The sequence below is a fragment of the Scyliorhinus torazame genome, chromosome 2, assembly GCF_047496885.1.
Source record: "Scyliorhinus torazame isolate Kashiwa2021f chromosome 2, sScyTor2.1, whole genome shotgun sequence".
Classification (NCBI taxonomy): domain Eukaryota; kingdom Metazoa; phylum Chordata; class Chondrichthyes; order Carcharhiniformes; family Scyliorhinidae; genus Scyliorhinus; species Scyliorhinus torazame.
Window position 1 is genome coordinate 344137283 of NC_092708.1, and position 19990 is coordinate 344157272.

General features: G+C 42.9%; 1 protein-coding gene across 2 annotated transcripts in view; it reads left to right on the top strand.

Annotated features, from left to right (window-relative positions):
* Positions 1-19990, top strand: part of dync1h1 (dynein, cytoplasmic 1, heavy chain 1) — a 159626-nt gene that overhangs the window by 94381 nt on the left and 45255 nt on the right. For both annotated transcript variants that reach the window (XM_072490732.1, XM_072490733.1), the window contains exons 53-61: positions 51-168; positions 11490-11705; positions 11885-12097; positions 13623-13750; positions 17233-17386; positions 17473-17619; positions 18281-18431; positions 19052-19305; positions 19793-19927. In XM_072490732.1, the coding sequence (XP_072346833.1) occupies positions 51-168; positions 11490-11705; positions 11885-12097; positions 13623-13750; positions 17233-17386; positions 17473-17619; positions 18281-18431; positions 19052-19305; positions 19793-19927 (1516 nt within the window). The remainder of the gene's footprint in view (positions 1-50; positions 169-11489; positions 11706-11884; positions 12098-13622; positions 13751-17232; positions 17387-17472; positions 17620-18280; positions 18432-19051; positions 19306-19792; positions 19928-19990) is intronic.

The window sequence follows — 19990 nt, forward strand, 5'->3', positions numbered from 1 at the left end:
CTAAAATGTCAAGAGGGCATCTGTTAACATTTTTCATTTTTATTCATCAGTGACGTTATTAGAGAGAAGATGAAGAAAAACTACATGTCCAATCCAAGCTACAACTATGAAATAGTCAACAGAGCATCTTTGGCTTGTGGTCCAATGGTGAAGTGGGCTATTGCACAGGTGAGTAACTTCAGAACATCAATAGTTATAGGGGTAGATCATATGATCCCTTGAACCTGCACTGCCATTCAGTACAATAATGGCTGATCTTCCTCACTTGCCTGCCTGCTCCCTATATCTCTTGATTCTTTGAGACATCAAATACCTGCTTTAAATGTATTAAACAATGGAGCATCCACAACCCTCTCGGGTAGACAGCTCCAAAGATTCACAACCCTCCAAGTGAAGTAACGTAACCTCCAGCATTTACCCTGTTAAGTCCCATTCGAATCTTGCAAGGTTCAGTGAGACCACCTCTCATTCTTCTAAACTGTATAGCCCCAATTTACTGAGCCCTTCATCTTAGCCAATCGTTCCTTGTTTGAGACCAAGCTGTTGAATCTTCGCAGTTCCTCCTCAATGCTAGTATATCCTTTCTTACATGGAAACCAAAACTGTAGACAGTACTCCAGATGTGATCCCACCAAAGCCCTGTACAATTGTTGCAACACATCTTTCTACTTGTACTCCAGTCCCCTTGTAATATATGCCATTTGCCTTCCTGGCTATTTACTGTACTAGCCTAATAACTTTGTGTTACCTTTGCGAGTACACACCAGTACTCTCAATATATAATTTTAAAAATACTGGAAAAACTCCGCTGTCTGGCAGTACTTTGTCGTCTTTTAAAATCTTTCCTACTTCAAGACTGTGAAGAAAACAACTTTACAACTCTGTTTCGAAATAAATAACTTTGTCTTTATTGACCAAAGTCTGCATGCAGATGGCTACAGGTTAGAGAGAGAGAGAGCTGTTAAGGTAAACCTGCTCATTCTTTCTCAAGCTCGCAAAGACATGGAGAAAACGTTCAATATTTATACAAAAGCTGTATCATTTTACAAAAACAGACCTTGTTCAAAAATGTCAATACAGTCATAACTTCTGATCAAACATGTTGTCATGGAAAGACCCTGACTCGGCTTATTTGCAGTATTTTGTCTTTAGAGGATTTAAGACGTGGTCCTATTTTGTTTTTCACCTCTGCCCTCATGATGCCTTGACGCAGATGGACCTAGGTCATGAGGTTGTGTTATTAGGACATTCCTAGATCGTGGCTTTGTTATCAGGTTTTACTAAGGTCAGGCACTATTTTCCCTCTTCTGGCCTTGTATGATACGATTATGTGGATTCTTAGCTTTGTCTAGTTTGTCAGGGTCTGAACTTGGCACTTAGCTGACACAGCTGTCTTACACTTGGTTACATAAGTTGGCTATTTTTCCCATCATGCTATTGCTGAGTTTGTACACTTTCACACTTGGATATGTTCCATTCAGTTCCTTCATCTAAGTCATTAATATTGTGATCAGAGGGCGGCACGGTGGAGCAGTGGTTAGCACTGCTGCTTCATGGCACCGAGGTCCCAGTTTCGATCCCGGCTCTGGGTCACTGTCTGTATGGAGTTTGCATATTCTCCCATACCTGCGTGGGTTTCGCCCCACAACCCAAAAGATGTGCCGAGTAGGTGGACTGGCCATGCTAAATTGCCTGTTAATTGGAAAAAAATTAATTGGGTACTCTAAATTTATAAAACAAAATAATGATATTGTGATAAATGTAGAATTTCAGATATATATTGTATTATATATATTTGGTGTAGTAAGGATTAAAAGCCTGGATTATTGTGTATCTGAATGCTGCAGTTTTGTTTTAGTACTGGTTAAAAGACAGACACTTTGGCTACAAAGAGGCAATTAAAGCATCATAAATGAAATGAAAATCGCTTATTGTCACAAGTAGGCTTCAAATGAAGTTACTGTGAAAAGCCCCTAGTCGCCACATTCCGTCGCCTGTAAGATAATTCCAGCAATGGATATTGTTCATTTGACATTGGGCTCGTGCAATTTTGCTATATATAAAGAAGGCTCCCTGGGGAGTAGATAATTGGAGACATTGTGTTTGGCCTTTGTAAGGGAAGGCCAGGGGTTGAAGCAGCCAGGTTTTGAGTTCAGTTTTGATCTGTGAACAAATTAGTGGTTTCTCAAAGCAGCTTAGTTAAAAAGATTTTGCCTGTGAACAGAGCAGCAGTTTCTCAAGAGGCTGGCAGGTTAAACAGTGGTTTGACACAGGCCAGAATCTGCACGTTGGTTCCTGAAGGATCTGTCCCTCTATCCAAGACATCTCTTTACAGCAGGTATACCTGGGTCTGCTAACTATATTTTAAAGTGGATTTTTACCTGAGATGGGTTTTCTTGAGTGGAGATAAAATATGGCAGTTAGAATTTGTTTCATTTCGTTGTTAAACATTGTTTAATGGGTATTTGTAAGTTGTAGCTAGTAATACTGTATTGATTTTGTTTTAATGTACCATATCCCTATTTGTGCGTGGAATCACTCCTGAAGCAAAATATTCTTTCCCCTCAGTCTCACAAATTAAATAAAATATTGGGGTTTCTGTCCGGCATCCTAGCAACTGTTGGGGTCTGGCCTGGGATCGTAATAAAATAGATTGGAAGTAGATGAGACCCAACAATGATTCTTGCGACATGACAACTTACACCCTGCCAACTTGAAAATGCCCCATTTAACTAACCCTCTAGCCATGTTAAATATATTGCCCCCAACTCCATGAGTCCTTAATTTGCATATTATAAGCTTTTGACTGACACCTTATCTAAACTCTGTTGGTTGGAGTCATACCTGGCACAAAGGAACGTGGTTGGAGGTCAATCATCTCAACTCCAGGACATCACTGCAGGAGTTCCTCATGGTAGTGTCCTATACCCAACCATCTTCAGCTCTTCAACAATGACCTCCTTTCCATCATAAGGTCAGAAGTGGGGATATTTGCTGATGACTGCGCATTGTTCACAATTCGTGACTTCTCATAATGAAACAGTGTCCCTCCCCCCCACCACACACACACACCAAAAGCCTGTCCACCATCTACAAGGCACAAGTCAGGAGTGTAATGGAATCACTTGCCTGGCTGAGTGCAGCTGCAACAACACTGAAGAAGCTCGACACCATCCAGGACAAAGCATCCCACTTGATTGCTCCCCCTTTCACAAACATTCAAATCCTCCACCACCGACGAACAGTGGCAGCCATGTGTATGATCTACAAGATACACTGCAGTAACTCACCAAGTTTCTTTAGACAACACTGTCCAAATCCATGACCATTACCATCTGGAAGGACAAGAGCAGCAGATACTTGGGAACCCCACCACCTGGAGGTTTCCCTCCAAGCCACTCTCTACCCTGATTTGGAAATATATTGTCACTCCTTCACTGTCGCTGGGGCAACATTCTAGAACTCCCTCTCTAACTGCATAGTGGGTGTACCTAGACCTCAAGGACTGCAGCAGTTCAAAAAGGCAACTCATCACCACCTTCTGAACGGCAACTCGGGATGGGCAATAAATGCTGGCCTAACCAGCGACGGCTACATCACATCAATGATTTTTTTTTTCATCCCTTTGGAACCCAAGTATACTACTAGTTCCCCTTTATCTACCTTCCAAAAAATTCTCAAAAATCCTCTAATAAATCCTTTAAATTTGCCAAACAAGATTTCCCTTTCATAAAACAATATTGCCTTTGTCTGATTATACCATAATTTCCTTTTTTTATAAAAATATATTTATTAAAGTTTTTTAACACAATTTTTCACCCTTACAAACAACCCCCCCCCCCCCCCCCCTTCGTAACAAAATAGGAAGAAAACGCACAGAGCAGGATGTAAACATGGTAAAACAATATATTACAGAGCTTTGTACACTGGATTCCTCCCGTACATGCCAGTTTTCCAGATCTTTCATGTGTTCTCTTGCTCAAATACCCCCTAGGCAGACGACCCCCCCCCCCTCACGAGGCAGACTCTCTTCCCCCCCCCCTGGGTTGCTGCTGCTTCATCTAACGCTCCGCGAGATAGTCTAGGAACGGTTGCCACCGCCAGTAGAACCCCTGCGCAGACCCCCTCAAGGCAAACTTTATCCTCTCCAGCTTAATGAATCCAGCCATGTCATTTATCCAGACCTCCACGCTGGGCGGGCTTCGCCTCCTTCCACATTAGCAAGATCCTTCGCCGGGCTACTAGGGCCGCAAAGGCCAGAATGCCGGCCTCTTTCGCCTCCTGCACTCCCGGCTCGTCCACTGCTCCAAATATTGCTAGCCCCCAGCTTGGCTTGACCCGGGCTTTCACCACCTTAGATATTGTTCCCGCCACTCCCCTCCAGAACCCCTCCAGTGCCGGGCATGACCAAAACATATGGACATGGTTTGCCGGACTTCCTGAGCACCTCCCACATCTGTCCTCTACCCCAAAGAACCTACTCAACCTCGCCGCCGTCAAGTGCGCTCTGTGAACCACCTTAAATTGTATCAGGCTGAGCCTGGCACACGAGGAGGAGGAATTAACCCTACCTAGGGCATCAGCCCATAGCCCCTCTGTTGCTCTTTTTAACCTTAGTCTATTGGCTCTGATTACGTCACCTTTGCTCACGAGTCGCCAGGTATCTTTATGATACCGCCACGTGGTTCAAGTTCAGGTTATGATTAATAATACAGCACACCGCTTAGTAAGGATTAAAACAACGGTCATTTATTATATACAACAAGCAATATTAATACCCTAATACTACTTTCTATATAATAAACCTATCACTACTGGCCAATACTTAACTTAGGAAGAGCCCACCAGGTCAGGGAAACGAATGGCTTGTCCAATCAGATCTGGCCCGCAGGATTCAAAAGGCTGCTACAGGTTGGTGTCTTTACCGGATAGCGATCGCTGGATTGAAACTTACTGTTGCCGGTTGTTGTTCATGCGAAGGTCTCGAGCAGGCGAAGAGGAGAGAGAGCGAGATCTGAACTTGGCCCCTCACATTTATAGGGCCCAGGGACTCCCCGCCTCCCGGGGCGGCCCTTGACCCTGAGTCCCAAGTGATTAGATTTGTCCCCAATCCCTGGGGTCGATGTGTCCAATGGTGAGGCGATTCCTCGATCGGGGGGGGGGGGGTGGTCGTTCTCCTGTCTTTGTTTCGGCCACTGCAGGCGCCGACAGGTCTGGCCCGGTATTCAATTGCTAATATGTTGCAATTGTTCCCGGCGATAGCCGATTTAACTGTGGATGTCTGAATAGATGGGCTGCAAACAGTCCTGAATGCAACTGCAAATACCTGGGTTGATGGGCTGTTGATAGCCCTGAGTATCGATCTGGGCTAACTTCCCAGAGCCGAATATGCAATACTGTCTGCAGCTGCCTGCTTGTGTCTTCTTAGCTGCTTTTCCCAGCAGTCTTTCGGGTTAGCCATTTTAAACTGGGTTTTGGCCAGATTAATCGGAACGCAGCCATTTTACGTGGCTACATTCCTGCCTTGTGATCCTAACGCGAAGCGTGAAGGATCACATAAATTTTGTCCTCTTCGTTCCCTGACCCGGGGGGTGGCACCTCCTACATGGCCACTACTCTGACCCTAGCTGTGCACAAAAATTTACCTAAACAATTCTTGAGGGCGCTATGTCAGGCAGGGGCATGTATCTATAAAAAAATAAACTGGGAACCTCTAATTTTACCTAAACAATTCTCCAAGCATTATACAATCTTATCTCTCTAAACATACAACAACAATCACAACATTTAATATATTCTTTCCTGGCTTGGCAGTCAAGCTCAGGATCATACATTTCCATACATTTTCTTTTTATTTACAGGAAAAACCGCCAGTGCATGTTTTATTATTCATATGTCTCTGGGGTCTGGTCATAGCCGAATATCGGGGATCGGATCCGATAGACCGGGGTTCGAGCGCGGTACGCTCTCCTTTTCCACTTGCGGAGGCGCATGGTCTGTACTGCACAACTGAGTATAGCCAATGCCAACAGTGCCTCAATGATGTACGATAGGGAGTACCAAGTTATGAACTTGGCACACCAGGATAATGCAGCGTGGTTGGTGACTGGGCCCTCGGTACTACTGGGCCGTGAAGTATTAACAGTAAAGGGATTTGGAGTGATGGGGTCCGCGTTCCCGCGTAACCAAAAGTTCATCAAAAGAGTGTTGAGCATGATGAAAGGAGTCCTCATGGCTGTCTTCTTTCCTTCCTTTTCCTGTGTTCGCTGGTTTTCTCCGGACTTGGAGCTTCTGGAGTTCTGTAAGAAAAGCGTAGTGTGTGTAAATACTTTGGTTTAATATCTGGTGTGTTAGTGTGTCTGTCCTCCTTGGGGCCAATTAAACCCTTATAATTGGTCCCAGTATGTGACTCTCCCCCCATTTTCTTTTCAAAACAAATGTTTGGACACTGCACACTTCCCAATTGTGGACCAGTGCTAGGTTTATCATCCAAATGTTCCAGGATGTAAATAGCATGTGGCAGCAACCCAAAGGTTGCCTAAATAAAATAAAACTGTTTTTGAAAGAAAAGTTCGAATGAGGTGCGTGTGGGCCGCGGCGGGTAAGATTTGGGTGGAGTCCCCGGGTAGGACGGCTACCAATACCATATCTTCCCTACCCGAGCGTTTTTGACCAACGGGGGGGGTCCCCAGGCGGGGCGGGTCTCACCGTTTCTCCACTGCCTGAGCGACCAAAGAACGGACAAAAATGTAGTCATCATGGTGGGGTTACTGTTCTGATTCTACCATCAAATCGGAAGAGTAGCTACGATCGGGCTTCTGGTCTGGTGACCACGTATCAGCTGAAAAGCTAGTTCCTCTGAATGGGCGTCTGGTCTGCTGACCAGGTATCTGTGGACAAGTTGGTACCGCTGAACAAGCGTCTGGCTTGTCCAATTGGAAAAGAGCTAAAAGTTCAGGTGAATGGGTGTGGGGCGGTGAGAAAATTCTCCTGTAGGACGAACAACATTTAACAAACAGACAGACAACATAAAACATTCTGCAGGTTCCATCAGAAAGGACAACACTTTTCACCAAGTGTCTCCTTTAAATCATCATGTGGATACCTCAGTTCTCGGTCGCTATGGGCTCTGCCTTCTTATCGAGAGTGCCTGTCGGTTGGGCACTCTGTGGTTTCTTAGGGCCATTGCATTCTCTAGCAAAATGTCCCAATTGTCTGCAATTGTAGCACTCTTGCGGTTTGGCTGGGGGGCTGTTCTTTCCCTCGTTTACCCAGGCGGGGTTGTGAAGAGTGGTTCTTAGCCTGCACGTCTGCGGCGGGCGGCTTGGTTTTCCTCGGGGGTTATAGTTGCTGATTTGCTGTGAGCCGCTTGTTCCCAAACGCGGGACAATCTTTTGACCACCCACTTTTCATCATGAGCCTCCTCCGAGGGGTCATAATTGCTACAGGCATTCTGTCCTGCTTCCGTGGCATGGGAGATAAGGGTGCGGGTCCACTTGGCCATATTGTCTGGGGACAAATGGGCACGATCTACGTTGCCGAAAACGGCTTCAAAATGAATCCACAAGCGTCCTGCGAACGCTGTGGGGTGTTCAGACTTTTTCTGTCTGCATTTATTCAGACCGTCTACGGGGTCGCCCCGGTTGTACCCGATCGCATCCAGGATCGCAGTATGCATTTCTGCAAGGGTGCCTCCTCCTACATTCTGTGGGTCGGGAAGGGCTGCTGTGACCGATGGGTCTAAGCTGAGGACCGTGAGCTTTACCTGCTCTTTCTCATCCAGGCCGTACATGGTCGCCTGGTGTTTGACGGTGGCAAAGAAATGGTGTGGGTCTGAAGCGGGGAGGAACGGTGTGATTTTGGCACACGCGTCCCGTAATTGGGTCACTGTGAGGGGGGTGGAATATAAGACTTCCGCCACGTCTGCTGTGGCGGTGCGGTGGGTTGTTACAGAGTTCATGGGAGCCTGTATTATCTGTTGTGTGGGGGTTGGGGGTGCTTTCCTCCTTTGGGGTCTTCCCTGCGCACATGCTCCCTGAACATATCTCTGCGCTGTCTCTTGCAATTCTTCCCAATCAGGGCCGTCTTCCTGGTCTAAACTTTCCCCAAAGGTTTCTTGAAATCCCTTTTGGACAGAAAGCAGTGCTTTCAAGTCTGCAATCTGCTTTCGGCACTTTGCATGGTCCAAAGTACTCTGCCTTTGTTCCGTGGTTGTGGCGTGGAGCGCTCTCAAGGCTGCCTTGAGATCACTGCGTTGTTTCTGGAGCGTCTCTAACTGGTTTTCTGTTTCTTTCTTTACCAGGACTGCACGCTGCAGATCCTGATAAGCCTTTTCATATTGTGACTGGAAACTACTCCAGTGCGCCAGACAAGATTGGTGACCCCTTTTGGCGTCAGCCACCTTTCGTCCTTTGCTGCTAATTTCCCTTTTAACTCCAGGTTCTCTTTCTCAACTTCGCATACGTCGATTTTACTCGTCCGATGTATGCCTTCTATTTCCTTGCGGAGCGTCCTGACGACCACCTCTGTGCCTCGCAATTGTGCCAGACAGGACACAATTGCCATCGGCTTGCGCGCTTTTGCTAAACTCTTTCTGTGAATCTCACACAGGTTCTCCCACCAAGAGTGCCCTATACTTCCAGGACCTGAGTCGTCGTTATTGCAGAAATCCTTCCACATGGGCCATCCTTTGTCCTGCAGAATTATGCGGATTTCCACTTCCCAAACGGGACACTGTCCCGCTCCTACGCTGCTGACTGGTGCGACAGCAAAATCTTCGGGGTTCATGAGGCGCTGCATCGCTTGCATTGCCTGCATGGCTCTCTCTTATCTGCTCGTTACGTTCGAATTTGGAACAGGGGGCTAAGGTGGTGTGGTAGATGCGGGTACGGCTTGCACTAATTTCCGAAATACCAACTGCCGATAGTTTTGACGCAACAAAAAATCTATCAGTTTTGCCTTATAACCCTGTTAGTTACGCATGCATATACACACTTCCGAATTGTGAATTATTAACCAGAACCGCTTGAACACTTGTGGGTTTTTTTTTTCCGATTGGATTCTAATTCAAAATGTTGGGGTTCTCCCGGAGTGGTTTTCCACTTCTGTGTCGGGTCCCGTCAGGATGTCGCAAATTATGTTGCTCTTTTTAACCTTAGTCTATTGGCTCTGATTACGTCACCTTTGCTCACGAGTCGCCAGGTATCTTTATGATACCGCCACGTGGTTCAAGTTCAGGTTATGATTAATAATACAGCACACCGCTTAGTAAGGATTAAAACAACGGTCATTTATTATATACAACAAGCAATATTAATACCCTAATACTACTTTCTATATAATAAACCTATCACTACTGGCCAATACTTAACTTAGGAAGAGCCCACCAGGTCAGGGAAACGAATGGCTTGTCCAATCAGATCTGGCCCGCAGGATTCAAAAGGCTGCTACAGGTCGATGGCTAGGTGTCTTTACCGGATAGCGATCGCTGGATTCAAACTTACTGTTGCCGGTTGCTGTTCTTGCAAAGGTCTCGAGCAGGCTAAGAGGAGAGAGCGAGATCTGAACTTGGCCCCTCACTTTTATAGGGCCCAGGGGCTTCCCGCCTCCCGGGGCGGCCCTTGACCCTGAGTCACAAGTGACTGGATTTGTCCCCAATCTCTGGGGTCGATGTGTCCAATGGTGAGGATGGGCTGCAAACAGTCCTGAATGCAACTGCAAATACCTGGGTTGATGGGCTGTTGATAGCCCTGAGTATCGATCTGGGCTAACTTCCCAGAGCCGAATATGCAAAACTGTCTGCAGCTGCCTGCTTGTCTTCTTAGCTGCTTTTCCCAGCAGTCTTTCGGGTTAGCCATTTTAAACTGGGTTTTGGCCAGATTAATCGGAACGCAGCCATTTAACGTGGCTACACCGCCTCAATCTCCTCCCCCAGCTCCTCCTCCCATTTACCCTTCAGCTCCTCTACCAATGCCTCCCCCTCTTTCATCTCCTGGTATATTTATACCATAATTTTCAAAGTCCATTGTTCAGATTTCCTTCATAATCGATTCCGCCATTTCCCTGACCACTGATGTCAGATTAGAAGATGAAAATTGATGAGATGCTTTTCTTGGTAACAGGGTCCACGTTTCGCACCATACGGTAAGGTGCTGAGAACCACTGGCTTTATAAATCAGTTTGGTCCTAAGGGTCAGCTTGATATTCCATGTGGCTTTTGAGAGTTGACCAACAGTGGTAACTGCTTTCCCCATTGCTTATATTGGGTTCTACATCAAGGGACAGATCGTCTGTCACCATGAACCTGCAGTAGCAAAATTTGCAAACCGCTTTCAGCAGGATGTTATTTACTGTGATTGGGCAGAGGTTCAACACCTTATCCCATGACCATGGGTTTTCTTAATAGTCAAAGTTACAGACATGTGAGTATATCCAGGCAGGACAAAATTACGAATGTGTCTGAGCTCCCAAGTTTATTAGCATTCATCAAACAGAGGAGGCTCCGTTAACTTGGGCAGGTGATGTACCCAAGGATGTATGGCAAGGTAGCCGGAGCCAAGCGAAGGGTGCTTGCAAGCATGATCTATGGGCCCTGGACTTTGAATACTGCACCTGGTATTTAGCTGACAAGAGGAAAATAGTGACACCTCCTTTGGTTTTGTGTGCACCACCATGATGACCAATGTCCAAGGCAGCTTAGCAACAAATGTCAATGCGGGGGAAAAAAACACAAAGACATTGGTAGCTTCATATGTGGCACTAATGGTTTAACCTGCCTCTCAAGGATTGGTCTCTTCAACCATCAGCAAAAAATGCACCATATAAAGACACCCCATCCAAAATGTATTTTTTTGCTACGCGTCAAACTTTTATTGATGGAAGGATGTGGGATTCTGGGAATGTCAGATTAACAGGCCCATATTAACTGCCTTATCCCACCCTCTCTTGAATAGCAGTGTTAATTTTGCTAACTTCCAACCTGCTGGAACTGTTCTAAAATTTGGAGAATTAAGGATAATCCTAAACTATGAATCCACTGCTGCCCCTTATAGATCATAGAATTTACAGTGCAGAAGAAGCCATTCGGCCCATCGAGTCAGCACCGGCCCTTGGAAAGAACACCCCACCCAAGCCCACACCTCCCTCTTAGAAAAAAATTTTCAATATTTTTTCTCCAGTGAAATTAATTAGCTTAAGCTTCTTATCCATAACCCCTTGATTATCCTCGTGGTATGTAACAAATTTAATTTTTTTAAAGAAAATTGTTTTGTCATTTATTTTGATTGAAACACTTCAGATTTAAATTGTGAGCTTGTGTTTTGCTGTTACTCTGAATTTGCACTTTCTGTTCTATATAACCTTTTTAAAAGGTAGGTTCACTGGGGGTGGAATGGGGGGGGTTCCAGTCCATCCGTCCGTCCGTCCCTCCCCCCGGCTATTTGCAGTCCTGCACATGCACTTTAATTTCATACCATTGTTTTGTTCCGTAGCTCAATTATGCTGATATGTTAAAGCGAGTAGAACCTTTGCGCAATGAACTACAGAAACTGGAAGATGATGCAAAAGAGAACCAACAAAAGGCTGATGAAGTAGAGCAAATGATTCGTGATCTGGAAACCAGCATTGCTCGTTACAAAGAAGAGTATGCTATTCTGATATCTGAAGCCCAAGCCATTAAAGCAGATCTTGCAGCTGTGGAAGCGAAGGTGGGTGTCATTAGTAAAGGCTTTCCAATTGCGTTATGGAAATCCTTGTAAAGAGTGCAGAGATGGGACAGCAACTGGGGCATGGATAATTCATCTGTTGGGTTCAAAAATATTTTGGTCAATAAAATGTTTTATTGGCCATAAAAATGTGTTGTTGGCCATAAAATCCTTTTTTTCAGGTTAACAGAAGTACAGCACTATTGAAGAGTTTGTCTGCCGAACGAGACCGCTGGGAAAAGACCAGTGAAACATTTAAGAATCAGATGGCCACTATTGCTGGAGACTGCTTATTATCAGCTGCTTTCATCGCTTATGCTGGATACTTTGATCAGCAAATGCGCCAAAATCTGTTTACAACTTGGGCACACCACCTACAGCAAGCAAGCATTCTGGTAATTTACAAATTTTAAACAGTAAAAACAGAAAATCATGGAACTATTCAATGTCAGGCAGCCTCTGGAGAGAGAGAGAGATCTTGTTTCCGCCCAATAACTTCAACAGAACTGATGTGATGAAAGTTCATTGGCATGAAGCATTAACTCTGTTTCTCTCTCCACACACAATGCTTGACCTGAGTATTCCAGCATTTTTCTGTTTTTATTTCTGACTTTCAGCATCTGCAGTATTTTGTTTTGTATTCACATGTATTCAAAAAGCCCAGTGGTGACCCAATTAAGGTGTTCAAAATAATAGTGTTATTAGATTGCATGTTGGAGCACTTCACACAAGTCGCCTCCCTCTCTACTTCATCTAATCCGATCAGAATATTTCCCTATTCCTTCCTTTCTCCCTCACCTTTACCTAGTTTCCTTTGATATGTATGTAGACCATTTGCCTCAACTTCTCGTGATGTGTTTCACATTCTCTCTCTTTACTCTTGGGTAAATATATTTCTCCTGAGTTCCATATTGGATTAAAACCTCTAGTCTTGCATACCCTACAAGAGGAATCCAAACCCTGTCTAGCCCATTCATTATCTTAAAATACCTCTATTAAGTCAACCTTCTCTTTCCCAGAGAAAAGAGCACTAACCTGTTCGCCTTTAGTAATAAGAGTACTCTATCCATTCTGGTTATCAACCCGTTTTTGCACCTCCTCTGACGCCTGCCTACCCTTTTTATAATATGGGCACCAGAATTGGTCATTGTATTGCAGATGTGGTCTAACCAGACTTTGATGCAAGTTGCTTCTGTGCTCTTCAATTCTGTTCCTTTGTAAATGAAGTCCAGCATTTTGTCCTTTTTAATGATTGTATTAACCTTCATCACTACTTTGTGTTTTGTATATCTATACCGTTAGATGACTTTGCTTCTCCACTCCAATCAGAAACTTGCAATGTTTCTGCTGTGTTTCCCATTTAAAGTTTTCAGCCTTCCAAAATTTTCTTCCCCCACCCCACGCACACCCACACACCGGTCACTTTCTGACAATGCAGGTTAGTTGACTTAGTGACGGCTAACTAAAGCAAAGCAGGCAACATTGGATTGTGTTGAGCCTGCCCTTGGGAATCTCCATAAAAATTAACTGTCTAAATCCTAAGCAACAGAAACTATTTTTCTGGTGAAGGTTTGATCTCAAAATTAGAGCTAAGCGTGAAGTAAGTGTCACGTAACACTTGGCAGTGGAAATCTTGTCTCCCAAAAGGCTGGACATGCTGGCTCCATTTAAATTTCCAAGAACAAGTATGATAGGTACTTGTTAATTAAGAGGAGCAAGGGATATGGTTTGAAGGCCAGTAAATCAGCAGAGGTACAAATCAGTCCTGATTTGATCGAATGCAGGATGAAGTCATGGGGACTGTTGACTTACTCCTGTCTTTGTTTCCAAAGAAACTATTCTACATACCAATAATTCTTAATTTGACCATACATGGGCAAAATTAGTTTTCTACAAGTTATTCATTGCCGTTAACTTCAGTTCCGTACAGACATAGCAAGAACGGAGTATCTGTCTAATGCTGATGAACGTCTACGTTGGCAAGCAAACTCTCTACCCGCAGATGACTTGTGCACGGAAAATGCTATCATGCTGAAACGTTTCAATAGGTATGTATTATAAAGAAAATACTTTTGCGTAAAGTTTGATTTGGAACAATAGTATGACGAAGTATTAAATCAGTGAAGGAACTTTTTCTGGATATTGCTGAAAAAAGATATGTCGTCGAAGCTTTTCATTTTGCACTTATCAGTACAATTTGCAAAAATACGAAGTTATATTGCATGAGATGCTGATTGGTAGAAGTATTGCAGTGGAGATTGCACCAGTTAACTGATTGCTTAGCAGTTAACTGTCAATTGTGTTTAAATTCGAATTAGCCATTGCCCTATTGCCTTGGGAAATGGACTTGAGAATGGCGCAAAGTATCTGAAAATTTGCATTAATATACATGGACCTTAACAATTATGCAGAAAACCCATTTGCTGTCAATTAACTGGTGCACTGTACCAATCCGATTCCACTTGCCAATCAATTGACACTCATGCAATATAATTTTTTTTCTAACCATTCATGGGGTGTGCGCGTCACTGAATAGGCCCTAATTGACCTCAAACTGAGCAATGTGCCTTGCAAGCCACTGTGGATCTGGAGTCGCATGTCGGTCAGACCAGGAAAAAAGGATGGTTAATTTCCTTCTCTAAAGGGGATTTTTCAACCAAATGGGTTTTTAAGACGATAGACAATGGTGCCATGGTCGTCATTTGATTTTTAATTACAGACTTTTATTTAATTCAGATTACACCATTTGCCATGGGATTCAAACCTGGATCCATGGAGCGATACCCAGAGTTTCTGGATAACTAGTCCAGTGACAATAGCACTACACCACTGTCTCCCTTGATCGTTGTTCCCTTTACATTTGTCTTTCTTGAGAATTGTCCTGATGAGTAAGCTTTGATAACGTGCCCTTTTCAGCAATACACAAGTTCTGTACTACCAAAAGACTATTTTGCTGGATACTTCTGCAGTTTAAGGCAGTAGTTGGAGCTGTTGTATTTCAGGTAGCTTAAGCATGCAACATTAATGTTTGGACTAATGATTGAAACGGTTTTAACCACTCACTGTCTTTAACACGTATGTGCATGGTGTAAAAATGGAAACTTGCCTTTACGTTTTTGATCTGACAAAAGGACCTTGGCTTAAATGTACAGAAAATATTTTGTATGTTTAACTGTCTCTAGCTGAATGCAGCACAGTACTCATGAAGGGTTACTTCATTTTCTCGTTCATTGGCACTTAAAACCAGAACATGCTTAAAGTATCAGCACTCTAGAACTAATTCTTTTTAAAACTCCAAAAATGTGGAACAACGTAATTGTTGGCAAAAATAATCCTGACGTTTTCTCAGATGTAACACCTGACCTCTGCACAATTTTTAATTTGGTGAATGAATTGACACATGAAAGGAGAAACTGTGGGTTTCTCAGCCCAAACCTATCTGCCCCACCCATTTCCAGCTTTGGTTGAGACTGAAAGCTGTGTGGAAAACAAACCCATTCTAATTAGGCAGGTTGGAATGTATAGCACAGTTGTTGGCACTGTTGCTCCACAGCTCCAGGGTCCCAGGTTCGATACCTGGCTTACGTCACTGTGTGGAGTCTGCACGTTCTCCCCGTGTCTGTATGGGTTTCCTCCGGGTGCTCCGGTTTCCTCCCACAAGTCCTGAAAGACGTGCTGTTAGATCATTTGGACATTCTGAATTCTCCCTCTGTGTACCTGAACAGGCGCCGGAATGTGGTGACTAGGGGCTTTTCACTAACTTCAGTGCAGTGTTAATATAAACCTACTTGTGACAATAATTATTATTATTATAACTTTAAATATGATGAGGCTGTAAGGTTTGTTTTTTTATTTTTGGAATTCAGCTGCTGTTGGCTGGATTTCATGAGTCTAAGGAAATCCGGCAGCTTCACCAAGGTGAAGACTTTGTGGATTCAGGAGGTGTCTATACACCACTGCCTGCATCCAGGGGCCTGCCTAAGAAGCTTCTGTGATTAGAGAAAAACACCAAACCCCTCCCTGAGACCACTGATCTCTCCCGCTGCCCGCCCCCCCCCCCCCCCCCCCCGACTCTTCATACTCCTTGCAGGTCAGGTTAATGAAATATTCCCGTTAGCTTTTTAGAAGAGCAACTTATAGGGACATGGACTTTGGTGGGGAATTTTCTGTTACTTTGGTTTTACCGCTCAGTTGTTTCGTAAGTGATACTTCAATTTTAGTGTACAGTTGTTTCCTAAGTTATTTTGGTATTTGTTACTTGGTCAGCACGGTAGCGCAAGTGGATGGCACTGTGGCTTCACAGCGCCAGGGTCCCAGGTTTGATTCCCCGCTGGGTCACTGTCTGTGCGGAGTCTGCACGTTCTCCCCGTGTCTGCGTGGGTTTCCTCCGGGTGCTCCGGTTTCCTCCCACAGTCCAAAGACGTGCAGGTTAGGTGGATTGGCCATGATAAATTGCCCTTAGTGACCAAAAAAGGTTAGATGGGGTTATTGGTTACGGAGAAGTGGGTCGGTGCAGAGTCGATGGGCCTTAGATCTTCATTTGAAATCTTGCAGGTAACAATGGGGTTTTCCCCTTTATTGTTAAGGCACACCAATGTTTTGAGTTTTAATTTTCACTTGAAATACTTTCTCGTGCACCTTATCTGTGGAACATGCACCTTATCTGTGGAACAGTTTTTTTTCATAAACTAATGTCTGAGATGAATAGAAACAGAAAATTAATGCAGTAGTTGCAAATAGAGGTGAAATGGAGTAATGTGGTAAAAATGAAAAGGGTGCAAATGAATTTCTTCACCTGTGGCCCAAACATAGTGTGATAATGTGCCATGTATGAGTACAGATGTTTAACTAGGAAAATCAATTAATCTTCTTGTGACTGAGAATCCATGCACCCACTTTAAATTACTTGTTTAGTCGGGATGCACACTCTGTTGTTCCCTAACAGCCTTGGTTTAGCTACTTCCTATTCCTGTTAGTGACCCATATGCCCTCCATATTCTAGTTGCTCTTCCTGCTTTTAATGCAGCTGTTCCAAATTCACATGTTCACTTGTAAAAGCACTGCAATGTCAACAAACATATATTCTTGAGTCAGGCAGGGTTGCTGGTGAAATCCAATGCCAAGTTTTCCTTTTAGAATTTCATTCTCTCATGCAAGATATTTTGTGTTCTACAATGGTTTTTATTCATTCGTTGAATGAGGGCTTTGATGTCAAGGTCAGAATTTGCTGTACAAACCAAGGCCAGAATATTTCCTATGCCTGATAATCTAATTTAACATGCACTGGCGCACATCTTTGAACCTAATCTGTATGGCTTGGTGCTTACAAAATACCTTTTGTCCATTGAGGGTCCAAATGCTCAATTCTTTATTCTACCGTTTGGAGCTCAGGTTTGCACATTGGCTTGTTTATATTGGCTTTTTAATATTAACAAGTTTCAAATGTTCTTTTACGTTTTATTTAAAGAATTGGATCTAGCTCATGTGTTTATTACATTGTAATTCCCTCAAACATACTATTTTTGTAAAGGTACCCATTAATTATTGACCCATCTGGTCAGGCCACTGAGTTCATCATGAATGAGTACAAAGAACGCAAGATTACTAGAACCAGCTTCTTGGATGATGCATTTAGAAAGAACCTAGAAAGTGCATTGAGATTCGGTAACCCATTACTGGTACAGGTATGTAGTAAAGTTACATTGCAAAACATATTTTTTTATTCTTGCTAGCCTCTGTACAATTACTCTGTCTATCCCTTTAATTCTAGGATGTTGAAAGTTATGATCCAATCTTGAACCCAGTGCTAAATCGTGAAGTTCGCAGAACTGGGGGTCGAGTGCTCATTACTCTTGGTGATCAAGATATTGACCTATCACCATCATTTGTTATTTTCCTCTCTACACGAGACCCAACTGTAAGTCACTGAAATTAATGTGGTCAGGATGGTCTAATTTTAAAGACTAATTGTACATTTTCATAGAGCTGCAAGTTCTCTCCTTCCCCCTAGTTGCTAGCTAAATGTTAATCACTATTTTAAAGGTCTCTAGAAATCCGTACTTTGATTCAAAGCATATTCACTGTACTTGGCAACACCTTAGTCGGTTTCTTTACAGCCATCTTGAATTAAGTTGAAAATTTCAGAATTCACAATTTTAGAAATCCCATATTCAAACTTCAAATTTATTTTTTAAAACATTCTATCTGTGCTGAAATCCAGGACTACGTTATTATTTTGTAATAAAAGCATCTCTGGTGCAGGAAATCAGTTAATCTAGTCATGAAGTGTGCTGAAATATGGGAGTGTTGGCATTGGGCAGAAGATACTCGGTCGAATTAAGCCAAAATGCCCCTGACAGTAAACGAAAAAAACGTTTACAGTCATTATCAAATTTCAATGCATTCCAGAGGCCACCCTTGGGACCATATTTCAGCAACTCCAGCCTTTGAAATTGAATGGATAATTTAGTAGAGAGGGGGAATAAAGATGATTCTGGGAGTCTGGAGATAACTTAATTGGTTATTGATATGAAGTGAGTTTAAATAGAAATAGTTATTATTCATATGTTCTCTTATAGGTTGAATTCCCACCAGACCTTTGCTCTCGTGTTACATTTGTTAACTTCACAGTGACTCGTAGCAGCTTACAAAGCCAATGTCTGAATGAGGTGCTGAAGGCAGAGAGACCAGATGTAGATGAGAAACGTTCAGACCTGTTGAAATTACAAGGTTGGTTTTCAGTAAGCACTGATCCACCGGTGACTTTTTTATAAAAAATTAAGCCTTCGTGAATAGACTGGGGTTCATAAAAATTATAAACAGCATGTAAAACTAAATTTGCGTGGGCAACACGGTGGCGCAGCAGTTAGCACTGCTGCCTCGCGGCACCGAGGACCCGGGTTAAATCCTGGCCCTGGTTCACTGTCCATGTGGAGTTTACAGATTCTCCCCGTGTCTACGTGGATCCCACCCCCAAAACCCAAAGATGTGCAGGGTAGGTGAATTGGCCACACTAAATTGTCCGTTAATTGGGAAAAAAAGAATTGGGTACTCTAAATTTATTTTTTTTTTAAAGTAAAACTAAATTTGCTTTCCACTTGTTTGAACTATAGCGTGAAATTGTTAATGCCTTGCTGGGCAGAGAAGATAGCTTGGTAGTGCACAAATTGGACAGCTAGATTCTCCAATCTCCTCTCGATGTAGTAGATATTTATAATTGAAGTATTTGATCGTTTTATTCTCCTTTAATTTGTTTACTAAAAATGGGGACTGTTGTATTTTGCCGTTTTGGTATAATTCTGATTATGGTTAAACAAGAGCTAGAATTTTGCTTATTTTGTTTTTGATAGGTGAATTCCAGCTTCGTTTGCGTCAACTGGAGAAGTCTTTACTACAAGCTTTGAACGAAGTTAAAGGTCGTATCTTGGATGATGACACCATCATCACTACACTGGAGAACCTAAAGAAAGAGGCAGCGGAGGTCACCAGGAAGGTTGAAGAAACAGATATTGTTATGGCAGAGGTGGATGCTGTCTCCCAACAGTACTTACCACTTTCTACAGCATGTAGCAGCATTTATTTCACTATGGAATCACTAAACCAGGTAGAATAAAATCTTTTTTATCCCATGAATCAAAGCAAATATAGAAGTTGATTTACATTTTTATGATATGTTTTTAATTAAAAATAATTTGGAAGATAATATTTTTGAAAAATGTATGACATGAAAAAAAGTAGTAAATCCTTCATTTATATTTTGTGTGAATGCATTAGCTCTTGTTACAAACTGGCCAGGTGTGTTTCAAGACTTGACTAGGTTTGTTTTGGAATAATCAGTTAAATCCGAATAAAACCATTAGAGGTGAAATAGTTTGTTACTCATTGTGCAATGCATGGTATGGCTATTCAATCATATAAATCATGCCATGCCTAATGATGTATTGGATTCATTTTTTACGCATTGCGAATGATCAAATGTATTTTGATTCTTCTGGCTCCTAAGATCTGAGGATTCAGAAAATAATGAAAAGATATGATAGTACTTTCTGGATAATCTGATCAGATTGCTTATGTTGTTCATTCATCAATAGATTCACTTCCTATATCAGTATTCGCTTCAGTTCTTCCTGGATATTTATCACACTGTTCTATACGAGAATCCAAATCTGAAAGGGGTTACTGACCATACACAACGCCTCTCTGTTATTACTAAGGATCTTTTCCAGGTATGTATCAACAGACAATAAAAAGCTTTGCTGTAAATGTTATACAAAAAGGGCTATATTTTT